Source organism: Perca flavescens, chromosome 24 (assembly GCF_004354835.1).
Source record: "Perca flavescens isolate YP-PL-M2 chromosome 24, PFLA_1.0, whole genome shotgun sequence".
In the NCBI taxonomy this organism is placed as follows: Eukaryota; Metazoa; Chordata; class Actinopteri; order Perciformes; family Percidae; genus Perca; species Perca flavescens.
Window position 1 is genome coordinate 16,151,236 of NC_041354.1, and position 26,012 is coordinate 16,177,247.

The window sequence follows — 26,012 nt, forward strand, 5'->3', positions numbered from 1 at the left end:
ACACCACTTGAATCACTAGATAGAAGTCAAAATGGACCAGAAACACAAGTCATGATATAATCAAGATAGCCAAAGCTACTAACATAGGATGCAAGTTGAAATAAACCAGAATAATATATATGTTTAAGTGTTTCATTGATAACAGAATAAAAGGCTTTACAATGCGGTTCGTGGAACACAAAAGACATCAATATAATGTACCTAATATGTATATGTAATATATCAGCAGTCATAGATAAAATATACAGTCCTACTTTTTCACAGATGCAGTCCGTCCCCTTGTTGGATTTTTTTCCGTAATTAGTCCGGTTAGTGACACTTCACTCTGTAGTGCTGCATCCACGGCTTTCTCATCTCACGGTAATTATCATCATAATCCATCATTAACCACATCATGGACCTACACTACTGCTCGCAGCCTCTCATTGATTTTTAATGGTTAATAATGCACATCCATTATAAGCACACTGCCGGTGCTCTCCAATCTGCATTGTGAGGGTGTAAATGATACAAGCACTGCGCTGAAAAATTAATACATTCTTAATGTTGTGAAAAGGATTCAGTTTTTCTGTCCCTCTCATCTTTTCCTGATCAGTTGATGGATCGATATATAAAATAAAAAGCAGCTACACTAATCGCAGAAAAACACCACCAGCCTGCAGCTAAAACGCTGGTAATCTCCCAACCCGCTGACACCCTTTCTTTGCTTTTTTTTTTTTTTTTTTTTTTATAACAAAATCATATTTGGCTGGTGAGACGGTGTAAAGCTCTGGCAAAAATTTGGAAAGCACCAACCATTGTGACCGGTAGATGAAAATGTTAATTTCCTCTCTTGATAATGATGCATGTTGTTTCCAAATGTGATTATACAAACAGAATGGTTTGTAACACGCTTGTAATGTGCTTAAGATGTTTTAAAAATACATTACCATGCCTGCACACTGTGGAATGTAAAAGACCCTGAAGGAAACCTTTATGGGTTTTTTTCAGATTAAAACCAAGGGGGGACCCGGGACGGTTCCCTGAGGAACCCCAGGATTAAGGATTTACTGTTAAATAAAGGTAATTTGTGACATTTAAAAGCTCTTGTGGGAGTTGTTTCCTGGTGAGGAGAAGATTCTTAGCGGTGTTTGGTTATTAGAGGACGGAATAAACATCCATTGTTATATTTTGCACTAGTCTTAAACTACATTTAAACACAAGAGCAAAACAATTGTATTCCTTACAATATTTTGACTGACACTGAATAAAACTGTCCCCACATGGTAGGCTGTTAATGGTTTCCTAATTACTGGGGATAAAAACTAAGTGGTAAAAGCTAGGGGTGTAACGATACATTTATCTGGATCGATATTCTGATTAAATGATCAAAGATACAATATCTTTTTTTGAGTTGATATAAATGGAACTGATTTAGTGTTAAAAGGGCATATATTGTTTCATGTTTTCATATCGATTGCAGGCCCCTGAATTAAGTTGAACAGAATTTGCATTGTGGCAAATATCGTACTGTTGTCTAAAGAATCAACATAATATTGTATAATGATAAAACTTGATTTAACACCCCAAGTAAAGGCCATGTGCAGACACAACTTCACCTACTTCCAAGGTATGCGTAGAAGGAAAAACAGAGAAAGGAAAAACAATCTGAAGAGGTCAGTTCAATGATTTGATTACCTGAACAACAGCCTCTGACGTGCAGTGGATCCAAACACTTCCCCTCCATTGGGTCCAGCTGTGGCCGTGGATATGATTAACTGCTTGAATGCCGAGCCGTCGCCTCAACCCCTCCCTGCATTGAATTAAACATTAGTTGATTAAATAAGCCAGAGTTCTTCAACATCTTTTAGGCCAGGGACCCCTAAACTGAAAGAGAGACCGAGTAGGGACCCCCTACCGCATCTATTGTATACAACTGAGTTGCATATTAAACTGGGCAGTATGGATGAAAAGAAATGGATATTTTTCATGTATCGTGTTTTAATGTTAAACATACATCTGGAAGGCACAAGGGACTCCTTAAGCTTAACTGTATGGTTACCATAGTTACCTATAGGAAGCTTATGTACTTTTTTTTTTCCACAAACAGGCCAATTTGTCTTTGCTATTAAAATTTTGCATTCATATTAATGTATATTCCCTCCCCTGCACCCTCAATTCTGAGGACCCCCCTATGGGTCCTGGGACCCCTGTTGAAGATGTCCGAAATAAGCAAGTCAAACAAGGTCAATGCCCAGTAAAACAGTCCTGTGCTGTATGTGGACAGGTAGCATTGCAGCGCCCTGACTTTGCTGTGTAAACAGAGGCGAGGCTGTTTGAACACAGCCAGTGGGGTGATGCCAGAGCCACCATGACAGCTGTCTGCTCTTGTATATATCTTAGTCTGCTGCAGCTGCCGCCGCCTCACACTGCAGCACTCAGCCTGCTCTGCACACAGATACTGCTAACGTTACTGTGAAAGCGAACCGCAAACAATGTTAGGGTTTTGGGGGCAAATCTCCCATCAATACGATACAACTTTCAGAAGAAGATATGCTGTTAGCAAGCCTGAGAATGCTATTCTTGTGGACTGTTTGTGGATAGAGACTTCCGCGACCAGTGATAACATAAATATAAATCAACAATTACGAGTCATACACCTCAAGACCTTAGCTAAGAAACCCTGATTACGTAAAAATAAAAAATTTGATAATTATGTGCTAATTGTTATAGGCCTAGTGTTCGGGCCTTTGTATGCTGTTTGAAAAATAAAAATGGTTAATCATAAAAAAGGCACACATTTCTCAATCCAAAAAGAGAGTAAGAGGCATGCAGCCATGTTAGCATCCTGCCAATAACATGACTCGCTGTGGTCTTTAGTCTGACTCAGACTTGACTCAGGTGGTCCTGAACGCAGCGCTGCCATAAGGTCTAACCAAGGTTTCTGTTTGGTTTTTTTTTTCTCAGCAGCGGCTGGCTCATCAAGTAAACACTGAAGCAGCTAGTTTCATTTCCTTATAAACACAGAAAGGCCCAAAAAACATGACCTGGGGCTTCAGCTCAGCATGTTTGCTGTTATTTATTAAAGGTTTAAGCACTATTTTACAACTTTTCAGTCAATGGATAGATAGATAGATAGATAGATAGATAGATAGATAGATAGACAGGCTTTATTAATCCCAAATTGGGAAATTACCATGTCACAAGCAGCAAGTTACTTGGATATACACACATACTCCCTCACACACATACAGAAAAAATAAGAAATATACTTGAAATAATAAATAAGATAAAAATGCCAGAACTACTACTGACAAAAAATATACTTAGAGGGATGAAAAAGAATGTACATGTACAGTATATAGTGAAGAATAAGATCAGAATAAAAGTATATATAACAAAATAAAACGTGTATAATATTAAATATGAAGTGACCAGTGTGCAAGTAGCAATATATCTGTAGCGTACTACAGGTACTGTGTGTAGTTTCAGGGCAGCGGTGGAAGAAGTATTCAGATCCTTTACCTAAGTAAAAGTACTAACACCACAGTGTAAAAAAACAACAACTCTGTTACAAGTAAAAATCCTGCATTGAAAATGTTACTTATATGTACACATTTGTTTCTGTATTTATTGTTTGTTTATTTCATAATAATGTTGAATACAGTATGTCTATGTCGGCACCAACAACCAAGGTCTCACATTGCCAGACCTTCCTCGGCAGCGGTGTGGAGGAAACCCTGGCAATGTGAGACCTTGGTCTAGTCCACACAGCACTCCTGGATGGGAGCTAGTACTGTAGGGAGTTGGGTTAGGAACCAGAGGGCCGCTGGTTCAAGTCCCCGTACAGACCGACGTACGGCATGTGGACTAGTAGCTGGAGAGGTGCCAGTTCACCTCTTGGGCACTGCCAAGATGCTCTTGAGCAAGGCACCAAACCCCCAACTGCTCACTCTGACATCTCTCCATTAGTGTGTTTTGCATGTATAGGTCCTGAGTGTGTTTGTAATTCAGGCCTGTGTTCAATGTGTGTGCAACTGTACTAACAGAGTGAAAATTGTGAATTTCCCCTTAATAAATAAAGGCATTCTTCCTCATCTGCGGTTGTTAAAATAAGTGTCCCTGATGTCTCTAGAGAGTCCAGGAAACAGGCATCATCACCTTGATCCAAGTCGCCTCCTCGGGGGCGTCTGGCTCGCCGCTTTATCGCGGCACGGCAAGAAGAAACAAGCTAAAAATAGCTGCAGCAGTTGGCTGAGAGAAACTAATTGGAATAATAGTCATGGTTTTTTATTATCGATGGCAATTAGTTGAAGTAAAAAAAAAAAAGGGATACTATATTGCGATCAAACTATGTATCGAAACATTAGCTTCAGATTTGGATCCTTTGAACGCCCACGTGGAGGTTGTGGATAAATACAACACACATTAGTTTTGGTGTTTCGGGTCAAAATAAGTGAAACCGCAAGAACGAAAGAAAAAAAAACAGGATGCTAAGACGCTGAGACGGTGAAAAAATGACCCTAATATCCTATTTTTACTTTTAGTTTACACTTTCAAGCCCGATAAACTGTTGATACTGTTTATAGACAAAAGAAAAAAATACAAGGTATTTTTTTGACATTATTTCCAACTGATTAGATCAGAAACAGACTGTCCAATAGGAAAAAAATGATGTCTACGATCAGCCAAATAATCATCCGACAAAGTGCCCACAAGCGTGTTGAAAAGATCCTCTCCCATTTGTTGTTTCAAATCGCGGTTTCGAAGTAGCCTATATTTCATTTATGGATTGATGGAAAGACTGACATTTCCATATACAGTGCCATACTGTTGTACTGCTGCATCTCGCCCAATGGGAGACCTGCTAACATTTTACTGGCCACACGGAGGCGGAGCCAATGAACCAAGTATGTGGTACTAAGGTCACCAATATGCAAAACATCAACTATTTTGTGGGAGAAGGGGCTGTGAAAAAAATAAAAAAATAAATAAATAATATATATATATTTATATATATATATTTATATATAAATATTATATATATATATATATATATATATATATATTTATATATAAATATATGTGTGTGTGTGTGTGTGTGTGTATGTGTCGTAATGGTGGCTTCTGGTACATTCTAATGCCACTACTCCATCATATACACTGATCTTAAAGGGATACCCCACCGTTTGTTGAAATAGGGCTTATCACGGTCTCCCCTGGCTGTAGATAGGTGGGCCAACGCATTTTTTGTGCATGCATTGTTTTAGTCCGGTGCAACACCGGCAGCGCCGACGCTGGTTAGCTTAGCGTAGTGAATGGAATCCTATGTTGCCGGTTAGCATGTTGTGAGTAAAAGTGAAACAAAAAAAAACAACCTAATTACTTACACTGAGACAAAAAAATGCATTGGCCCACCTATCTACAGCCAGGGTAGGACGGAGGGCACAGATGTGGAAAGTGCGGGGAGGGTGGGAGGGGGGTCCCCGCCACGAACCCCCCCCCGCGTCTGCTACGCCCTTGACTGAAACCAATAACAAAACTATTGGTTCCAGTAACATCTGTAGGTCAACGAGGCACAGAATCAAAAAAAGCCCGTCTCGTCTCGACCCTCACGTCATTTCAATTTCAAACGTGTACGTAGCAGCCCTCAAATCAAACAACACTATTATACTGATCATTGTTAAGCAAAGCCAAAACAACAACAACAACAGCAACAGCAGCAGCAGAGGCAGAGGGGCTGGTGAAATTTCTCCACGGATATCAGACAGGGCTGAGAGTGCCAAGACGTTGATGATTTCATTTTTTTTTCTTTTTTTACAACAGCACAGTCTAGTTTTTGAGGAAGCCTATTACTGTCCTCCCACACACACCCATCAGCAGCAGGCGCACCACGACCTCAATAACCCTCCACACACTCGTGAATATAGAGCCGGTCCATCTAAGAACTCGGTGAATTTAGAAACGCTACTGCCATCAAGTGGCCGATTTCACAAACTGCCCCCGAAAAGTGCCTAGCACCATCCAAACACTGCTGTGTTTTAAAACTTGTATGGTTACTTTACTGCAAGTACAAATTTCAAGTGCATTTGCCATTGTATGCTACTTCATTTTACTTCTACTCCATTTCAAGATGTCTGAATTTTACAATCCATATCACAAGGTTGTTCTCAGACTGAGCCTTCAGTGGCACTTTATGCTTTTTAATTCTACAATCTGACAGCTGTAAATGTTAGTTTCCAATTTTGCATCTTCCATTTAAGCCCTCCTGTTGTCCTCGGGGTCAAGTTTTACCCATTTTCAAAATGTTTCCTTCAACCAAATTGTCAAAAAAATTAATATATAGGGTGGATGGTTCGATACAACGCTTTTCACAAGTGAAATAACAAATCAGTTCACTATTTTCATTGAATTTTTTATTTAATTTTTAGCATTTGAAGAAAAGAAAGTGATTAAAAAAAACAAAGAAAAAAGTGACAGAAATGTAGGGGGAAAAAAACAACAAAAACTCGACGAAGACATTGGGAAAAAGTGACAACGAACTTTGGAAAAAGGTTAAAAAACATGGTCAAAACAACAAAAAAATGTCCCCCCAAAAAAAGGGAAAAGTGACAAAAATGTCTGGAGGTTTTAACTTAAAATTTTGACCCAGAAAAACAAAACGTTGCATGGTCGCATGGAAGACAACACCAGGGTTAAGATAATACAACAAACTTTTTAAAATACAATTCATTGTTGACAGTTGCGGAAGAAGCATTCAGGAACTTAAGACTCTGTAAATTAGAATGCGACTGCCTTCAACCAAAGAAGCAAAACAATAGTTTAAACATATTTCATTCAAAGTGGAACTTAAGTAAAAAGTATGGTCAGTAAAATGCACTTAAACGTACTCATTGTGAGCATACTGCCCTCCGTTCATTCATTTTCACGATTAGTTTTTTTCTGTGGACAAATGTCCCCCCGTAACTTTTATATTATTCTACATTAGATTGTCAATACTTACATAAGTTTATATAGACAATGACTCACTACTTCAACTTCTCACGCCTTTGCAGTGCAGCTTTAGCTTTTCGGCATTCACACGCACTTTCTGCAGGAAATGCATTTTCTAGTTATATATTAGATTGTCAATGCTGATATAAGTTTATATAGATGATGGGAAGATGAGAAGTCATTAAAGGGCTAAAAGTCTCAAACTGGTCCTTACAAGGCTATTACAACAAACACGCACACAGTCATTAAAAACCCAATCGGGAGCCTTATTTGTGAGATTAACATTTAATGTTTTTTTTTTATACCAATAACATTGAGATACACTGATACTGTAATCACTCAAGTTACAGAAGAAAAAAAAATCTTCATCTTCCTCCGGGAAGACAACAGGAAGAAGAACACAGAATACTGGGAATTGTTTGGCATGAAAATGGGAAACAAATACGGTAAATATAGCTAATCGGCTATTGGCAGCTTCTATACAAAATTATTGGAAGCGGGCTTGAGAAAGACCCTGAGTACGACAACTCTTTCTGTAGGAGTGGAGCACGGCAAAGGGATCCTCGCTAGACTTCTCACGGTACGAAGTTAGAACAGTAATGACGATTTAAGAGGCTTACGGTGGGTTTAAAAGAGGCATGTCTTCATCACCGCTCCTCCCGTAAATACAAATTCTTTTTTTTCCCTTGTCATCTGAGCCTGCGTTTGGAAACAAATTCAACACTGATTAATTCAAGATTTTGCAACTACTGTTCTTTTTTTTTTTTAAATTAAATTATTACATTGGTTCCCAAATCCTAAGGCCACAGAAGGTTTTCTGCAGAGCTTGCAGGGAAATGATGCAAGTCGGGCAAAAGAAGCTCAAGAATTAAATTAATTTAGAGGATATCAGAGCAGGGTTTGGGAAGGATTAAACGAGCTAGATGTTTTAAATAATAATAATACAGAAGTTTTATATAGCGCTTTACATGGAACTCAAAGACTTTTTAACAGCTCAGAGAATATGATTCAATACCCGTTTCACGATCACACCGGCCAAACTATGTTCTACTATACTATATTCCTGCCAGTAAAGTTACATTTTGGTCTCTGTTCATTAAAATATGAATCCCTGTCAACTCATTTGTGTGTCGGGATGATAGAGTGGAAAATGATGGGGTATGTAAAAACCAGCACTTTTATTGTAAATTAATTTGTGTGCAAAGTGATGGTGTAAACAATATGCAATTAGGACCCCGTTAAAAATGCATTTTAATGTGTTACGTTTTGTGTCGGCATAAAGTTGACACTTCTTTTAAGAGCTGGTTGTGTTCTTGCGGAATCAAAAATGCTGAATTAAACAACCACATTGTCAAATTTCATCACTTTTTTAAAGTAGATTAAGTTAATAAATAACACTCCACCGGTAGAGGGCAGAAAATAAATAGTGCACAGCGCCGCGAGGTGCGTTAGATTCGACCATCTCTGAAGGGGGAAAAGAAGAAAAAAAAGCCACCTAGCGCACCTCCAACATTCATCCAAACATTCAACCCAAACTCCCCTTTGCAAAAAAAAACAAAAAACAGAAAAAACAATCTATTAACAACAAAGTCATGTCTGAGTTGCAGTATTTCCAACTTTTCAAAGCGATTTGTACAATACATGTATATAAATACAGTGTTTTGTCAAGATACTGACTCATTTTTAAGGACGTACAGTGACATGAGCGAAAAGCAGCGTGTAAAGGTAAAACCGCTTGGGACTGAACAGTCAGTGGGTGTTTTCAGCTGGGAAGGCCGGGTTGTCTTCCCCACCGTCTGAGGACGGGCGCGTTTGGTCTTTGTCCTCGTTAGAGTCTGTGGGCGCTGGACGGGCGGAGTTTGTTTGCGTGGGCGCTTCCGTGCCGTCATCACCCGGGTTTCTGTGTGACGTCGCCACCGCCTTGTACTCGGCCGATGCCTGCTCATTAGGTACCTGGCAACAGGGGGAAACAAACAGTGATGGCGCTTGACAGGCAGCAGCAGCAGCAGCAGGGAGGAGGATCATCTTTATTTGTAACTGTTGTTTTATTTAACTAGTTATACACAAACTATGAAAGAGCTAGCTGAAACAACTCGCTATTAAGCGCAACATTAATGCAGTGATGTTAACGCTACACATGTTAGCTTCTACTGGTTAGGTTATCTTGGGTGCTACAACTAGACAAACTCTTGCTATGATTAGGATAAAAAAAACAAAAAAGCCAAACTTCCCTTACTGTCTACATCTGTAGCACTAAGCACTCAGGAGCTGAGGACCTCCAACATGGGGGTGGAGGCGGGGGAGAGACATACATCACCGAGGTAGTGATTATGGCTCGCATGCAACTCACACAAAGCGCCAAGACAGACTCTGGGGGGGGGGAGGTTCGCAAACACGTATGCATGCATGTACACGCCCACATACCTCACAGGTATAGATGAGTCACTGTAATCACCACATGCGTCAAAACACACAAAAAACAACACAAAAGAAACCCTGGACACCCCCCGCTCAGACACACACACGCACAGAGTAGTTTTCCACCGACCTTTGCACACAAAAATGTCTCACCTTTCTTCAGAATGTATGGGTGTGTGTATGTGCGTGTGTGTGTGTGTGTGTGTGTGTGTGTGTGTGTGTGTGGGCAGCCAGTTAGAGGAGGAAGTGTCAGAAAGTTCAGGTTAGTGAAGGTTAAAGAAACATATTTCAACACAGACATTAAAGACGACCTACCTACCTACCTACCTACCTACCTACCTACCTACCTACCTACCTACCTATCTATCCATCTATCACTGTGTGTATATTCTAAAAACAAAAACTTTTTTTTAAAGATCTTTGTGTTTATTTAATACCAATTCTAATTTCAGCCATATATATTTTTTGTTTTGTGCTAAACTTGTTTTTATTATTCTGTCTGTCTATACACTGAGATTCTCTGTCTGTCTGTCTATACACTGAGTTTCTCTGTCTGTCTGTCTATACACTGATTTTCTCTGTCTGTCTATACACTGAGTTTCTCTGTCTGTCTGTCAGTCTGTCTGTCTATACACTGAGTTTCTCTGTCTGTCTGTCTGTCCACTGAGTTTCTCTGTCTGTCTGTCTGTCTGTACACTGAGTTTCTCTGTCTGTCTGGTACTGTGACAGTCTGGATTAGTGTACTGAACAGTTTATAAATTGGGATTTTGTTCACCTGCAGGGGCTGACTCTCTGTGGGCGGCGCGCGGCTCTTCACCATGTTCATCATCTCTTTGATCTGGACGATGGCGAAGGCGATGGTGACCCAGGGGGCGCCCGAGAGCACCCAGGCGGGTCTGCTCACGTCCTCCTGCTCTTCCTGGTGTTTGGTCTTCATGACGGGCAGCGGGGCGGCCAGGCGCACCGAGGTGGGGCTCCCGGGGACGGTCTGGCTCTGCACCAGGTCGATGGTAGCGATGGGAACGGGGCTGGAGGGAACCGGGATGTTCTCGGCCAGCATTCTGTCCTCTGAGAGAAGACGAGAGACAGAAAGCGGCCTTATAAAATGAACCCTCATGTTGTCTTCCTGTCGACCATGAACTCAAAATTCCAAATGAACTTTTTTTGATGCTTTTTAAAAACTTTTTGTCATTTTTTTTCAGCAGTTTTGTTTTTAAATTCATTGTCAAAAAATCTAATTTAAATTACATTATCCCTAATTTCCTACAAATACATTGGTGTGTATATTTTGTTCTGTTATTTGATTGTTCTTCTGTCCTTTACTTTGTTGTTTCATATTAAACTGTAATCAAAAGGGAGACACTTTATAGGAGTGTTTCTTGTCTTCCTTGCACATGTTTTTATGACGGATTGATTACTATGTACAAATTATTTTGATGCTGGAAAAGTTGTTCTCACCTTTCTCCTCGGTCTCTCCAGTCAGACACTGGATGAAGGAGAAGATTAGGAGGATAACGAGGGAGGCCATGCCGATTCCTCGGAACGTCTCTGCCGCACCTGCAAAGCAAACGGGAGGAGAACTGTGAAATACTCACATCTTAAAAAGGATCTCAGCGTAACTGGAAACCTTCCATTCAGGCTACATTTACATTGCTACTTTTTGGTTTAAAAACTCATATCTTCTGCTACGCTTCCCCCCTCTCATTCCCCCTGCTCTGGCGCTTCCCCCCTCTCATTCCCCCTGCTCTGGCGTTTCCGAGCCCCTAAACGAGAGACATTTGGAAACACTTCTGACCTGTTTTGGTTTGGAATCTACGGGGTTGTGTTGCAGTCTCAACGGCCTCAAAAGGAGACCCCACCCGGCTACAACCCCACCCATAAAAAAAAAAAGGGCTTGTTATTATTTTTTGGGGGTCTTTTCCGCCTTTAAATTTGACAGGACAGCTAGGTGAGAAAGGGGGGGGGGAGACGTGCAGGAAATCGTCACAGGTCGGATTCGAACCCTGGACCTCTGTGTCGAGGCATAAACCTCTCAGTATATGTGCGCCTGCTCTACCCACTGAGCCAACCCGGCCAACCTTTTCAATATTTTTGCTGCTTTTTTTTTTGAGAGTTTTAGAGAGACTTAAACATAGTAAATGAATGTCAATGTAAGTGTATTGTTGTATGTTGCCTAAGTTGTTGCATGACCTTAAATTTCATATTATCTTTTTGGTTGCTCCTTCTCCAACTTATCCTTTCTTGTTCTTTGCAACATTCTGATAAATTCGTCTGCGTTTGTGTTTTGTTTGTTTGTTTAGTTTAGTTGTCACAAGATGCTGTTGATGGTTTGAGATGAATAAAATAAAAATAAATGAATGGATAAAAAAAGTCCACCTATGTCGTGTATTCGTACCAAAGTAGTTGACAAACACTCCCCCCACCATGGCTCCGCAGCCGCGGCCCAGGCCGAGGTGGAGGCCCTGCAGGATGCCCTGGGCCGATGTCCTCAGGGCCGGTGGGACCGCGGCGCTCAGATAGGAGATACAAGCGGCCCAAACTGAGGCGTGGGTCACACCTGGAGGACACAAACGGACAGACAAGGGTCACAGCTGGAAAGAGAGCGAATGACATCTGGAACTACTCAAATGGAAAATGCAGGTATATTGGCCTGTGACATCATAGTTGCATTCATTTTATTGTCACTATAATTGCCACTGTTCATCACACCAACTGCAATAATTATTATACATCATATTTCTCTTCATCTGTATATGTGTATCTCACTTTGTTTCGAGTGAGATGTCACGTCTCTGAGGGAACAGCTTAGAGTCTGAGTTTCCACACTTGTCTTTGAGCGTTGTTGGCACAGGTTTCGGTGGTAAAAATCACACTTTATTTCTCAGGGTTACTGCAACTGTGATCACAACATGCCGCAAAAATGAAATAGGATTCAACAGTGGAAGCTTTATTAACATGGCCTCGGCACAGCTTTGTTGAAATCTCCTTTATAGCAGATATCTTCTTTACTTAATTCCATCAACTTTTCTGCGGTTTTCAAACAAGGATTGTTCTGTGGCTTTTAGACCCCACAGATTTTAAAGAGTTGCATTGTACTTCATCACGTTATTACAGTAACTCAACACAATTACATACTGCATGTGCAGTGGTGTAGTCTACTTTATTGTAGTGGGCATACCGCAACAGTTGTTTGTTCAGTTTGCCGTCACATTGCTCAACCCGTATCGGCCAAAACAAAGGCAGTGAAAGTTCTGGGTATAGGGAAGTTCTGGAGCTTTCTTAATGGGTATACGGTGTATACCTGCTTATCACGTAGACTACACCACTGTGTATGTCTCTATTTGGATCATTGCAGCATCTCAACGTCACTCAGCAAAATAAGTAACTCAAGCGAGAAATACCTGTATTACAATAACTCAATTAGATTAAAGTAACTCTACATTTCCACCATGGCAGCAATTCAAGATTGCTAATTGGGTTTTAATTTCATTATTTTGCTTCTGTTTGACTGTAATTATTTGATGTCTTTATTATAGTGGAGTTCAATCACGTTAACATTGTCAACAACTATTGGGTGCGCTCCCTCCAGCACCAAACAGGAAGCAGCAAACGGCTAGAGACCATACCTGCCAACACTCCCGTTTTTTCCCGGGTTTCTCACGTTTTTTTCAGCCCCATCTCCCAGACCCCTCCCGGTTTGTTATTTCTCCCGGGAAACTCCAGTTATTTGCATGGCCCAAACTCCTTTATAAATAATCAGACCAATATGTTTGTCTAATGTTGACCAGTTGCCAGATCTTGTATGAAACACATCCTATCCACACAGTCCACACACCATGAAAACCTTAAAGTCACCAGCTAACGCTAGCAGCAGCTAGCTAGCTAGCTTGGTTTGTAGTCTTGCATTGTGTGACCCTGCAGACTCCCCAGTCTTTACATATTATGACCGTCTTTAACCTTAGATGTGAGATGATAGTCTCTAGATGTGAGATGGTGTCAGACTTTAGTCTTTTCAAAGTCTGTTCAAAGTCTGCTAGCGTACGGTAGGCATTAGTCACTATTTAATCACAAATATTTACACGGATATCTTGCTTACAAAATGCAGTATTTGTCGGTCTGTGTGATTGATTTACCGTGCAAAATTTTATGAACGATAATCCCTTTCCGGGCTCGGGCTGCTCTGTTGTGGTGACACATCTCCCTCCAGGAAATAAATAATAAAAAAAACTGAATTTTTATTTTGTTTATCTTCCTGTCTGAAGTCACCACACCTTCAGTCGCGAGCTTATCACGCGTTACGTGCTCGAGGTCAACAACAGTTAAAATGTAATCTCTCTCTTCCTGATGTTTTCTGTTCAGCTCTGAATGAATGTTGGAAAACGTTCAATGTACTTTTTCAAATTGTCTTACTTGCTGAGAGTCAAAACAGGTAGTGAACTTGTTAAAGTTGCAAACTTATGGAACTAGTTCTCACTGGTTTATTCTGCGAGGCGTCAGTGTTTTCTCAGGGTGGACTTCTCAAACAAACCACCCGGACTCTCAACAGTAGTTGGTCCCCGCGGATCTCTTAACTATTAGTTTACCAACTATCTTACTTTAGCTTGATTTCTACACTCGTATTGTGCGTTTAAATTAGTTATTGCGTTAACCGATATCAATAATATTGAGAATTCTTCTGTAGTTAATCGCGATTAATCGCATGTTTTATCACATGATAAAAATTCTATTATTTTGCATTTCAGAACTGTTTTTAAGTACATATTAACAATGGAAAGCAAATATATATATTAGGGCTGTCAAAAGTAACGCGTTAATTTTAGCATAAATTTTTTTATATTTAACTAAAAAAAATTAACGCAGCTGTGTTTGTTGACTTCATGTGGCGGCTGAGAAACGTAATATGTCTACATAACAGCAGGCGGCGCTACTCTGTATTGTTGCCCAAGTAATGAAAACCGGCAGCTGATTGGACGAACGCGTCACATGGGTTTGTTTTCTCCGGATATTGAGAGCCAGACTGTCATGGCGGCCGTTCAGAATACGATCTCATATTGTACTAAAATAGTTCACTGAAACATGTTTCTGAAAACATTTTAAGAGAGAAATAGGCCGTGCAGCTGCTGAATCTGTCTTCATTTCAGCTCAACAAAGGTCAGTTTAGAAGATTGTCGTCAGATTTTGAGACTAGTCACCTCATTCCGCTCGCCATTTCCGGGTGAGTCCCGACTGCCCTGCCGGCGACTGAACTCTCGGCTCGTTGGAGATGAACTGAACTCTCGGCTCGTTGGAGATGAACTGAACTCTCGGCTCGTTGGAGATGAACTGAACTCTCGGCTCGTTGGAGATGAACTGCGCCTCGCCTGTAAAGTAGACGAGAGCAGGCGACAGCAGCCGGGGACGGTGACAAAAATCTGCTCTCAAGTCAGACAGTTTGTAGCCGTTTCAGCAGCCTTCAGCAGGACTAACTAAGCCAAATTGTTGCTGCTGTTGTTCTGAAAGATATTAAACATTCTGAACTTAGCAGAACCTTTCCTTGTTTGTTTTTTTCTTCATATTTGCAAAGTTAAGTGATTTAGCATTTAAATATCCATTATTACAAGCTTCAGTCTCAATTTAAAAAAGCGATTAATTACAGCAAATTGTGCAATTAATTAGTTAATTTTTTTTAATCGATTGACAGCCCTAATATATATATATATATATATATATATATATATATATATATATATATATATATATATATATATATATATATATATATGTATGTATATATAGTTACGATAGAGGGGTTGTATTGAAGTTTAAGCTCTATCTAAAGTAATGGATATGTGAATGAATGTAAAGCATTTATGCCTGATTTTATGTGGAAGTTGTTGATTGGTGCATAACAAACAATCCCCTCCTACAAAAGATTTAGCTTGTCAGGATGTAACTGCCTTTACCTGAAGATGGTCTAGTACCGAAACATTGCCTATTATTAAAACTTTATATTTTTTGCAAGTTAGACAGTGTGTGGGAGCTTTTCTTTGCTATTTATGCAATAAATAATAAAACTTTGTTTTAGAGGTCCAATAGTTTCCTGCAATTTTGAATAAAGATGCTGCAACTTCGTAGGAAGGTTCCCTTTAAAAGGTTGGCGTACTACAGTTCCCAAAATGCCTTGGGGGGGAAGTAAACAGGAAGTAAAATGCTGCCAATGTGTGACGATTCTCCAGCAGGTTCTTCAGTTATAAGGATTTCTGAGCCGATTTGCGTTATTCCCGCTGAATATTGGAGATAATTATCTCTACTACTAGGAGTTTGTGTCTGTGTGTTCAGATTTGACTGAGTGATGAAAGGTAGTGCATGTTTTCATGCAAACTGTGTGTTATAGCGTATAGTATAGTTTAGTGTTTTAAAGTACCCTAACTGTCTCAACGAGCTGTGGGAGTTGCTTAACGCATTCTTCAGACGCAGTGCTGGAAGAAGTATTCAGAATCCTTTACTTAAGTTAAAGTACTAATAACACACCTTAAAAATACTCCGTTACAAGTAAAAGTCCTGCATTGAAGATGTAACTCTGTGTAAGTCTGTCATCTGAAGAATGTAGTTAAAGTATTAAAAGTAAAGAACTCTCCTCCCATTGTAGAAAGTGTAAAGGATCCAAACAGTTGTGTGTTTAAAACATCAGATTTGATAAACTACATATGTTGTTTTTTTTTTGGGCTATTTAGGCCTTTATTTGTATAGGACAGCTTAGACTTGAAAGGGGATAGAGAGGGGGGAACGACATGCAGCAAAGGGCTGCAGGTCGGAGTCGAGGAGTAAACCTCTATATATGGGCTGCCGCTCTACTCAGTGAGCCAACCAGGCGCCCAACTACATGTGTTTTGTGTGCAGAAGTCTTGGGTCCTTGTTTTAACAATCTGAAACGCAAGTATTGTGGGCGGATCTCAGGCGCTGTTGCTATTATAACGGCGGGATAAATGAGTCTTGCGCCCGACACAAATCTAAAATGGGTTGGTCTGAAGTACCTATGTGTGGTTTGGGTGTAGCGTGAAATAAACCAATCAGAGCGTCATCTCACATTCCCTTTAAGAGCAGGCGCGCTTGTTCCATGGCGGATTGGCCTGGCGCACGCCAGCGGGAGCCGTCTTGACCGGGTGGCGATGTTGCTGCGGGATCTCCACGTTATGGAGAGGATTGCTGCATCCATGGAGCGTGGGCCTCCAAACGCACCACCTGCTCCTGTTGTGCCCCTTCCTCCTCCCCCTACTCCATCTCCGTCCACCCGCTCCACCAGGAGCACATCGCGCATTACCACTCCTGGACCAAATCCCGCCGGAGTGTCCAATCCCACCGTAGTTCAACATCACGTGTCCTTAAGTCCTCTAATATTTCCTCATTTATGCCATCAACACATTCATGATTCATGTAAATGTGTAAAACACAACAAGCCACAAAGAATGCTGCGACTTTTTGAGGACTGTACTGTAAAGTGCTTCATGACCTATCCACCACCTGATGCGCATTTTCAGTAATATTTTTCCTTGTAATTATGTATGGTTTGCAAAAATGGGAACTGCTGCGTCCGTGTAGATAAGAGAAGCAAAGTGTATGCGCATTGTGCACACGCTACATTATGGCCAAGCATCCGCTCCTAAAATAGCCTCTGAATAACATGCCACTGACTTTAAACTAACGCCACTGACTTTAAAGTTTTTTCTGTGGCGGAATTGTTTTCTGAAACTGCAAAGTAGCACCAGGGACCGTTTGCGTCTGAATCCGCTTCCTCTTTTGGCTGAACCGCCCCAGGAGCGCTAATTTACAGACGTGTGTCTGTGGAGGGAAAAGTCTGCTGTGCATCGGGTGCAAAATAGGAATGATACATGGGTCGGTGTACAAAGGTAATTGCGCAAGATAGGGCCCTTAATGTGTAAAGTAACTAGTGACTAAAGCTGTAACAGATGAATGTAGTGGAGTAAAAAGTCCAATATTTCTCTCTGAAATGTAGCGGAGTAGAAGTAGAAAGTGGCATGAAAAGAAAAAAAGACTCAGGTAAAGTACAAGTACCTCAACATTTGGACGTAAGTACAATACTGGAGTAAATGTACATTGCACCACTGTTCAGGCGTCAGATGGTGTTTTTCATGTGAGCTGGGCTGCTGGGAGAAACCCTGGTATTACCGTTAATGACGGTTGATAATAATAAAACGAAAGGCTGAACTGTCGGGAGGGAAACGGCCGTTTGATAAGCGTCCTGTTAGACAAACACAGCTGCTTCCTGTCCCGACCGCAGGGTCCTAGCTCCCACACGCAGGGCGAACAGAAACGTTACCTTGGAGGACCTCCATGGGCAGGACGGTCCAGGCGTTCTTCAGGTAGGAGATGTACAGGTAGCGAGCTGTGTTGCAGGCCAGGCCAATGTACAGCACCCTGGGAGGAAAACACAGGTGGGAAAAAAGAAGGGTGTAAATATCTGACTTCCTCGACTTCATGTAAAGCCCTACCTTACAGTCAGCGGTGGAAGAAGTATTCAGAGCCTTTACTTCAGTAAAGGTACTAATACCACACTGTCAAAGGACTCTGTTACAAGTAAAAGTCAGAAGATGTTGCACTTATTGAACTTAAACAGTGACACAGTTCAACAAATCCACAGTGAAAACACCTTGAACTGTTCACTTCATACTTTTCCTGTTGAACTTTTTTTGAATTCCCCTTAAAATAAATAATATAAAAGACATATTCAAATTTTTAAATAGCAGGACAAGACAAAATGACAGTAAACGTAACGTGCAAAAATAATAGTTTTTCTCAGGAAGTTTTTGGGATTGTTAGGCGACAAAATCGAAATTGTGATAAAAATTTGGATTCATTGCACAGTCCTACTACAGTGCAGGGGGGGGGCAATGTTTGTTAAAGGCATAACATGTGTCAAACACTTCTGAATTAAGTATTGTGGAGCTCCAGACTACAAACTATATCCTACAGACTAAGGAAAATTTGGTTTTGTTTTGTACAGATCTTTGTGGTCTAGAAAACGTCTTAAAGTTCAGATTTTTGCTTCCCCAAAAGTAAAAAAAACAATCCAAAGTGTTATTTGGTTATTTATTCATGTTCTTATAGTTTCAAGTCATTTTTGGATCTTTTGAAAAGTCTGTCCTCTCACCAGGACAGACGTACGAGCCAAACCCCCATTGTTTGTTCATCCAAAGAAGGCTGGCCGAGCGCACGCAGGGACGAGACAGACGGCGCGTGGCTGAGCTCAGCGTCTCGCTCTAAAACCGTTGAAATGATTGAGTAAACGGGAGCGGTCGACACGGGACGCCTGCAGCCCGCGGGTGACTTATTCACGCGCTCCAACCTATAAACGGGTGCACGACCACCAGAGTGAGATGGTGACAAAAAAAAAAAACAACCTGCAGCCCGGTTCCGGCTCTGGCTCTGACTTTCCAGTAAAGCAGGAAGTGTGTTTTGCAGCAGAGTGTCACATCCTCTGAAGAACGTGAAGACAACACAGTGCAGTGTCCCACCCCCCCCCCCACAGAAACGTTTTTAGGCCCTTTTTAGTGGTGTTCAAGCATATCTGAGGGGTTGGGAGATAAAGGATAGGAACAAAAACACAATTTTTTTTATCTTTTGGAAACAATAAAGACTCACAGCCTGGCACAACCTGTTCATTTGGGATTCAAATGAGGCTCCTAATATTACACCATACACCAGCAGCAGCAGCAGCAGCAAGGCAGGTGCATTTAGTTAATAATACATGAATTACAATCAATTTACAAACACTCCCTACCCTTCCACCTTTCTGTTGACTCAGGAAACGTTTTCAGTCAAGAGCAGAGACGCTGTGTGTGTGTTTTCAGATGCAGACGGGGGCCGCAGCTGAAATCTAACACCGCGCTCTCGAATGTCCCTGCGGCCTGCGACGTCCGACCCGGACTTCACTCCAACAGAAAAAAAAAAAAAAAAAAAAAAAAAAAAAAAAAAAAAAAACGGCGAGCATCAAAGGCCACTTTGTCTCAAAACATTCACTCTCCACCGCTGCTACAGAGAGGAGGATGGATTTACCTGCTCAGTTAAAAAAAAAAAAAAAAAAAGACTATTTTTCAGGGCTGTCAGGCTCAATATATCTTTTTTTTTATTGTCATCGCAATATCAACTGCCGCGTTGAACACATCGTGAAAAGCCTGCGAAAAGTATAAAGGATCCAACCAGTTGTGTGTTTAATGGTCTCATCATCTCAGCTGGACTTGTAGCCGTTATATTGTCGGCTAGTTTACTTTAGAATCAAACATCAGATTTTATAAACTACATGTGTTGTGTTTGCAGGAATCTTAATTAAAGTAACTAGTAACTAAAGCTGTAACAGATGAATGTAGTGGAGTAAAAAGTACAATATTTCTCTCTGAAAAGTTTACTCAAGTAAAGTACAAGTACCTCAACATTTGGACTTAAGTTCAGTACTGGAGTACATGTACTTAGTTACATTCCACCACTGCATTTTATAAACGTTGTGTGTTATTTACGTTTCATTTCCATAACAAATAAGCTAACGATAACGTAACCGCCCAGGGGTGGGTGTGTGTGCGTGTGTGTGTGTGTGTGTGTCTGTCTGTATGGTTGGACGTGGTCCAAGTGGAGTACCTGCACTTGTTGCCACTCTAATAAGAGAATGTGGCCGAGACAGCGCTCCACTCGTCAGCCACAGCTAACCGTAGAGTAACCTATCTCTGGTTTTTCTACCAGCACCATGTATTCTCTCACTCCTTCCTTTTAATCAGACTTGTTTGTACCTCTGAAACTTTCTCACAGTCTCACTCCGCTCACTTTCACACCGTGTCTTACCTGACGTGTCCGACCAGCTCGATGAACTTGTGGCTGGTGAAGTAGGCGACGAGCTCCGAGATGTGGCTCAGGACCGAGCAGACCCCGAACAGCGTGGTGGTCCCGTGCAGGTCCTCCAGGTGCCAGTACAGGAAGGTGAAGACAAAGCCGTAGCCGAAGCCCATGAACCAGGCGACGAAGAGCACCGAGCTGTAGCGCACGCTGCACAGCAGCTTCAGCAGATCGCTGTAGCGGAACTCCTGGGCGGCGTCCGGGCCGACGGGCGTCCGGCCCGAGGAGTCGGACTCCGACTCGGGCGACGCTCTCGGGCTGCTCCCGTCCTCGGCCGCCCCCTCCGGAAGATCCTGCCTGTAGTCGCCGCCGTTGTCAAAGTAAAACTGAGTGGCGACGACGAACGCGGCGCCCATCAGCACGCCGAAGACAATAAACGCGATCTGGTAATTGTGGAGACGGAAGTCGGGCACGACGCAGCCCACACCGTCGATCACAACGGTCACGTGCGTGTGGTCGATCCAGATGCCCACCAGCAGCATGGCCAGACCCCAGCCCAGCGAGCCCCACATCCTCTGCAGGCCGTAGCGGTCGCGCGCCCTGCCGAGGTACTGCAGGGTGACGGTGTCCACGATGGTGACGGCCGGCGCGCTAAAGAACTCGCCGACGATGACGACGAGCAGGATGAGCAGGAAGATGCTCTCCACCTGGTCCTTGTTGTAGACGATCTGGTGCTTCTTGGCTTTGGTCGGAGCCGGGGGGGTCGTGGTGGTGGTGGTGGTGGGGAGGGTGGTGTTTGGCGCCAGCCGGGTAGTTCTGGCCGGCTCCAAGGGAGCGGAAGTGGCGTTGAGGTTTGCGCTTCGCTCGTGCCGGCGGAGCGCGCCGAAATGGGAGTCCAGGATGTCTTGAAGCCCGGTGAGCTCTAGAAAGCTCCGGCGACTTCTGGTGCGGTTGGTGGAGTTGCCCGTCTGCTTGGTGAAGTTGCCGTGCGGGAGAGTAGTCGTTGGGTGCGGCGCCGCCGCTGTCGGAGGAAGGTCGGCGCCTACCACCACGCACATCATCTCCGCCGGTTTGACGAAGCCGATGCCGCAGTTGAACACCAGCCAGCACAGGACGGAAAACAACAGCACCATCTTGCCCTTCCTGAAGCGGTCGGCCACCACGCCCCAGAAGGGGGCGCTGCAGAACTCGATGAAGTAGCGGATGCCGACGAGCAGCCCGCTGCGGCTGGCCGACATGCCGAGCTGCTTGTAGTACAGGGCCAGCAGCGGGTGCAGCGAGCCGTACGCGGCATAGAAGAAGAGGTAGAAGACCTTGGAGATGAGGAGGCGGCTGTTGATGCGCAGGCACATCCTCTCGCAGCAGTCCATCGAGGCGCCGGGCGGGGCCTCCAGCTGCTCGGGCGGCGTGCCCGCGGCTGGCGGCGGCGTGTCCGCGGGAACACCTGCCGGCTGCCCCGACGACTGAGCGTCGAACGGCTCGGCCAACACATACTTCCTCTTCTGCTCCTCCTCGTCGTCCGTCAGGATGGCTACCTTGTCGTCAGCTGGCATATCTGGGAGATAGGGAAAGGAGGGTGAGAGCGGCGCCGACACTCAGTAACCAAATGATGCCGAGTTTACTCTGTCTGCTGGGTGAAACCCAAATTATTTTTGGCAGGAAGCCAAGCATGATAATGGGCTTCTCTACTGTGGATATAGCATTAAATATGTACTTAACCCTTGGGGTGTCTTCCCATCGACCGTGCAACTTTGTGTTTTTCAGGGTCTTTTTCTACACTGACGTTTTTGTCGATTTTATTTTTTGGCGGGTTTTTTTATTATGTTTTTGTCCATTTTTTTTTTTACACGCTTTTTCCGATGTTTTTTTTGTCACTTTTTTCAACATTTAAAAAAAATGTCCCTGCGTTTTTGTAGCTTTTTCCAACATTTGTCACTTTTTTCAACGTTCTTGTGTTTTTGTAAACGGGTCAAATTTGACCCGAGGACAACAGGAGGGTTTGAAAAAAAAAAAGGATCTTTTCCTCTCCATGAAATCACAAGTACCTTTTTTTTTTTTTTCCCCCCTTTCTCCAGCATCATTACTTATCTTATTCTCGCATTAATCAAACGGCCAGATCTCTCTTTAGAGGAACATTTGGCGAGCGTTAAACACCGCAGACACAGTCATTACATTGATGTTGTGGGTAGTAATACTAATTAGAAGCGAGGGATGTTAAAGACATGTCCGCTGTCCAAAACAGAACAGCTAATTATGAAACAAGGCACACATAACAACAAGAAGTTCATCTTACTGCATGGGGTCAGCGACCTGCGGCTCTTTAGCTCCTCTCCAGTGGCTCTCTGTGGCTTTCATTTATCACTGTTGTGAGCCTAAAGTGATTCTAAGTTACATTCTCCATTTAGGCTACCAGAACATTTCGGTCAATTCAAATGTGTGTCATATCATCAAGTGGTGTTACACGCTGAGCACTCTGTGACATTTAAAATATATAAAAAACGGCATTTAGTGCACACATTATAGATTATAGCCTACATAAAGTGCAATTACTACTTAAAGTAGAGCATTTAAGACAGACAAGGGACAGGACAGACAACAGACAACAAAAGACAGGGCATAAGTAGACTTGTAAACAGAGCACTGATCGAGTTAGGTCCACCGTGAGGTGGAGGTAGAATATATGGAATTTAGCAGCAGAAAAAAATAAAAATAAAAATGCAAGAGTGCATTTCAGTTCAGTGTGAAAAATTTGCATGATGTTCTGTCTGACTGCTTGCTTTGTGGACGTGCAGCAGTTATACTGCGGTACCTTCTACCTGATGGCGGTAAGGAGAAGAGTGCATGGGACGGGTGTGTGGAGTCCTCAACAATGCTTATGGCTTTGACAGTGGGTGTTGTAGATGTCTTGAGTTTTCACAGTCTATCTTCGGATTACAAATCCCCCCAAAAATTATATTGAAAAGACATTTCCAGAACAAATACACTGCATTTGCTAAAAAAAAAAAAAAAAAAAAAAAACTATCTGCCTGGGGATGAGAGAACAAATTCATAACTACTGGAGAAATCCGGTCGGCAAAACAGCAAAAACATCCTTCTCGCAAAGGAATGATTCGAGCGCCGTCTTCTGTTCCTCTTTTAGATAAAAAGCCAAGTTTAACTCGTTCATTGTAGCGGTGTTCATCCGTAGCCATCTTGCAATGTTTACTAATGACGTCGCAGCGCTGGTCATCTGTTCAGCTCGCCTCTGGCCCGCCTATATCAGGTACACCGATGTGATTGGCGCAGCTCGGCTACCAGGGCACAGTTAATGAGCGTCATTACTGAATGCCAGAGTGACTCGCTGAGCAAATTCAAGTTGTGCTCTCGCGAGCACTCTGGATTTCTACAATTTTATAACATTTGAAAAGAAGAATTGGTAAAAGAACGATGAAAGAATTGACAAAAATGTCTCAAAAAGTGACAAAACTGTATGAATTTCAATTTTGACCCACAAAAAACAAAAAGTTGCATGGTTGACAGAAAGACAACACAAGGGTACAAGAATTGGATCAAATGGTCAAACGACAGGGTAATATTAAACCATATTAATGTAATGTTGATATGCTCTTTTAGACTTAATAGACTGTTTTTTTTTTAACTATGGCTCAAAAATGGCTCTTTTGATACTAAAGGTTGTCTTATTTTATAAAGTATAAGACCTTGTTTTAAAAGTATTTCTTTGTGTAAACAAAAAAGGCAAATTCACTGCTTTTTTTGCAATGCAGACCATGTACTATTAAAAATATCATCCATATCACTCCAGAGACTGTGTGACATGTTCAGCTCCTCTTTTTTTTTTTTTTTTTTGTACATACATAAAATAAAGGGTTATACAAATCTGAACTGTATTTGAGAACCAGGACTATGTCATGAGGATATTAAAACCTGATAATCACAGCAATAGATCAATACATATTCTCCTAGAGTGAAGTCATCATGTCCGGTTTGGTGAGCCTGCAACGACCGCTTGAAGCCCTCGGACCTCCCTTATGAAAACCGTCCGCCCGTCACAGACTGCCACTGACTTGTCCTATGCGGAAGTAATTGGTATCTTCTATCAAAGCGGGCTTATGTGCTTCTTTTAGCCGTGAAACAAGCCAAATACAATACGTTTAAATGTAGGAAATGAAGTAAATTAGCCAACATGGCGCTACCAATTTAAGAAAACAAACAATAAACCCTGTTAAACGGGCTGGGAATGACTCATGTTGTGGCTACCTTTTATTTCGCCGCCTGTAACCTCAAATAAACTCTTTAAACATATATTTTTTTTTAAAGTCAAATGAAAAACACAAACTTTAAACACAATGCACATTGTTTTCTTACCTGCTCAGGTCACGGCTCCCATTAAACTGCGCAGTTTCTGTTGAATTTGTCTCCCTTGTCGGACATTTCACGCAAAACGCGTCACAAACATTATTTTTTTTAATTTAGCGGATAATGTTTGAATTTACCGTAACGTGTTCATGTTTTTTTCCATTTGAATGTGAATTTGAAGTGTTTCTCCGGCTCCGCTCTCTTTGTGCTGAGAACAACAGCAGCTCGCTTAACCGGGGCTGCCACCTGTCCCTAGCACACACATAACCGTCAAGTCACGCGCCTTGCTACGCTGTTACGGCTTCCGGCCGGCGCCTCTAAAATAAAAGCCATTATCAAAATCTGGAATATGTGAAAGCTCATTTCCGCCAATGTGATGAACAAAAATAAATAAATATGTAAGTCATAATCAGAGCCATAGAGATATTGTCTTTCTCTGGTATCTCAAAATGATGAGAAACTTTCTCAAAATAATGAGTTAGTGTATTTTGAGGAAGCTTTCATAAAGATACCCCTTCTGAACAAAAAAATTAATAAAATTGATGTCATGGCTCACTTGAAACTGGAAAAGTTAAGCTATACCTTAAAGGTCCGGTGTGTAACGTGTTTAGTTGTTCGTTTTTCAAAATCGGTGTTGCCCGTTCACAAACCTTTCCTTTTTCATGAATATTTAACACCACCATCAATTCTAAGTATATATTTTGGCTTGGAATTTTTTTTTTTGCATGAACTGGAGGTAGACGCTCCATATTCATGCACCATCTTGAAATACGTTAGCCGGTAAGGGACATACAGGACATACTGCTCCGCTGTTCGCGTTTTCGCTGTCACATGATAAACTCACAGGTGCTGCTAATGCTGCTAATGGGTATCGTAGCTTCCATCAAACGTATTCAAAATCCAAATTTCAGGAACAGGAGTCTTCTTCTTCTTTGCCCAGAAAAAGAAAAAAGGATATTGAAAAGAGCAAGAGACCGGCTTTTTGTAGCGTGAAGGCTACCGTAGCTGTAATAGGTACTTTGAACTGTGTGGTGTGAGAGAGTTGATTATGATATAATGATCTCAACGGTAGATTGGAGAAATTCCCACACGTTGGACCTTTAAAGGAATCGGCCAATCAATTCCAAAGTATCGCAACCATTTCCTGGACTATTAGCCTATAACCTTGTCTATACTCAACAGGGGGTCCGGGTCCGGGACCACCCCCCTACTAAAATGTCTTAACATGAATCCAACAAATTATCAGCATATATTAATCATATATAAATTAGTTTCCCGGGGAGATGGGATTCCGAATATGTGAACATTGAAAAATAAAGGTGATAATGAGTTGTCGAAAACTTGAAGAGTTAAATTTCAGAAGCAAAACATTCAGATTCATAATTCATCTTTGCCTTTGATCGATAGGACGGCTGTAGACAGGAAAAGGGGGAAGAGAGAGGGAC

The 26,012-nt window shown here is 42.0% G+C and overlaps 1 protein-coding gene across 3 annotated transcripts; it reads right to left on the reverse strand.

Annotated features, from left to right (window-relative positions):
• Nucleotides 1–1,706: 1,706 nt before the first annotated feature.
• LOC114550695 (major facilitator superfamily domain-containing protein 6-A) lies at nt 1,707–24,845 on the reverse strand. 3 transcript variants are annotated; one of them, XM_028571462.1, is made up of 8 exons: nt 24,577–24,845; nt 20,221–21,766; nt 17,708–17,805; nt 11,786–11,947; nt 10,849–10,947; nt 10,166–10,458; nt 9,544–9,547; nt 8,867–8,925 (listed from the first exon to the last, which is right to left on the reverse strand). In XM_028571462.1, the coding sequence occupies exons 2-8, from the start codon at nt 21,762–21,764 to the stop codon at nt 8,918–8,920; spliced, it is 2,208 nt and encodes a 735-aa protein (XP_028427263.1). In that variant the 5' UTR covers nt 21,765–21,766; nt 24,577–24,845; the 3' UTR covers nt 8,867–8,917. The 3 variants fall into 3 exon arrangements, with proteins under 3 accessions (XP_028427262.1, XP_028427261.1, XP_028427263.1); XM_028571461.1 differs by lacking the exons at nt 8,867–8,925; nt 9,544–9,547 and adding an exon at nt 1,707–1,792; XM_028571460.1 differs by lacking the exon at nt 9,544–9,547 and having other exon boundaries at nt 8,636–8,925.
• Between the last annotated feature and the right edge of the window lie 1,167 nt (nt 24,846–26,012).

What these genes read in the sequence shown, in the direction of transcription:
- LOC114550695 (XM_028571460.1), bottom strand. Translation starts at nt 21,764, where the DNA reads ATGCCAGCTGACGACAAGGTAGCCATCCTGACGGACGACGAGGAGGAG. An exon ending in GAGCTGGTCGGACACGTCAG is followed by an intron (nt 17,806 to 20,220) that starts GTAAGACACGGT and finishes TTTTCCTCCCAG; the next exon opens with GGTGCTGTACATTGGCCTGG. An exon ending in TGGAGAGACCGAGGAGAAAG is followed by an intron (nt 10,459 to 10,848) that starts GTGAGAACAACT and finishes GTCTTCTCTCAG; the next exon opens with AGGACAGAATGCTGGCCGAG.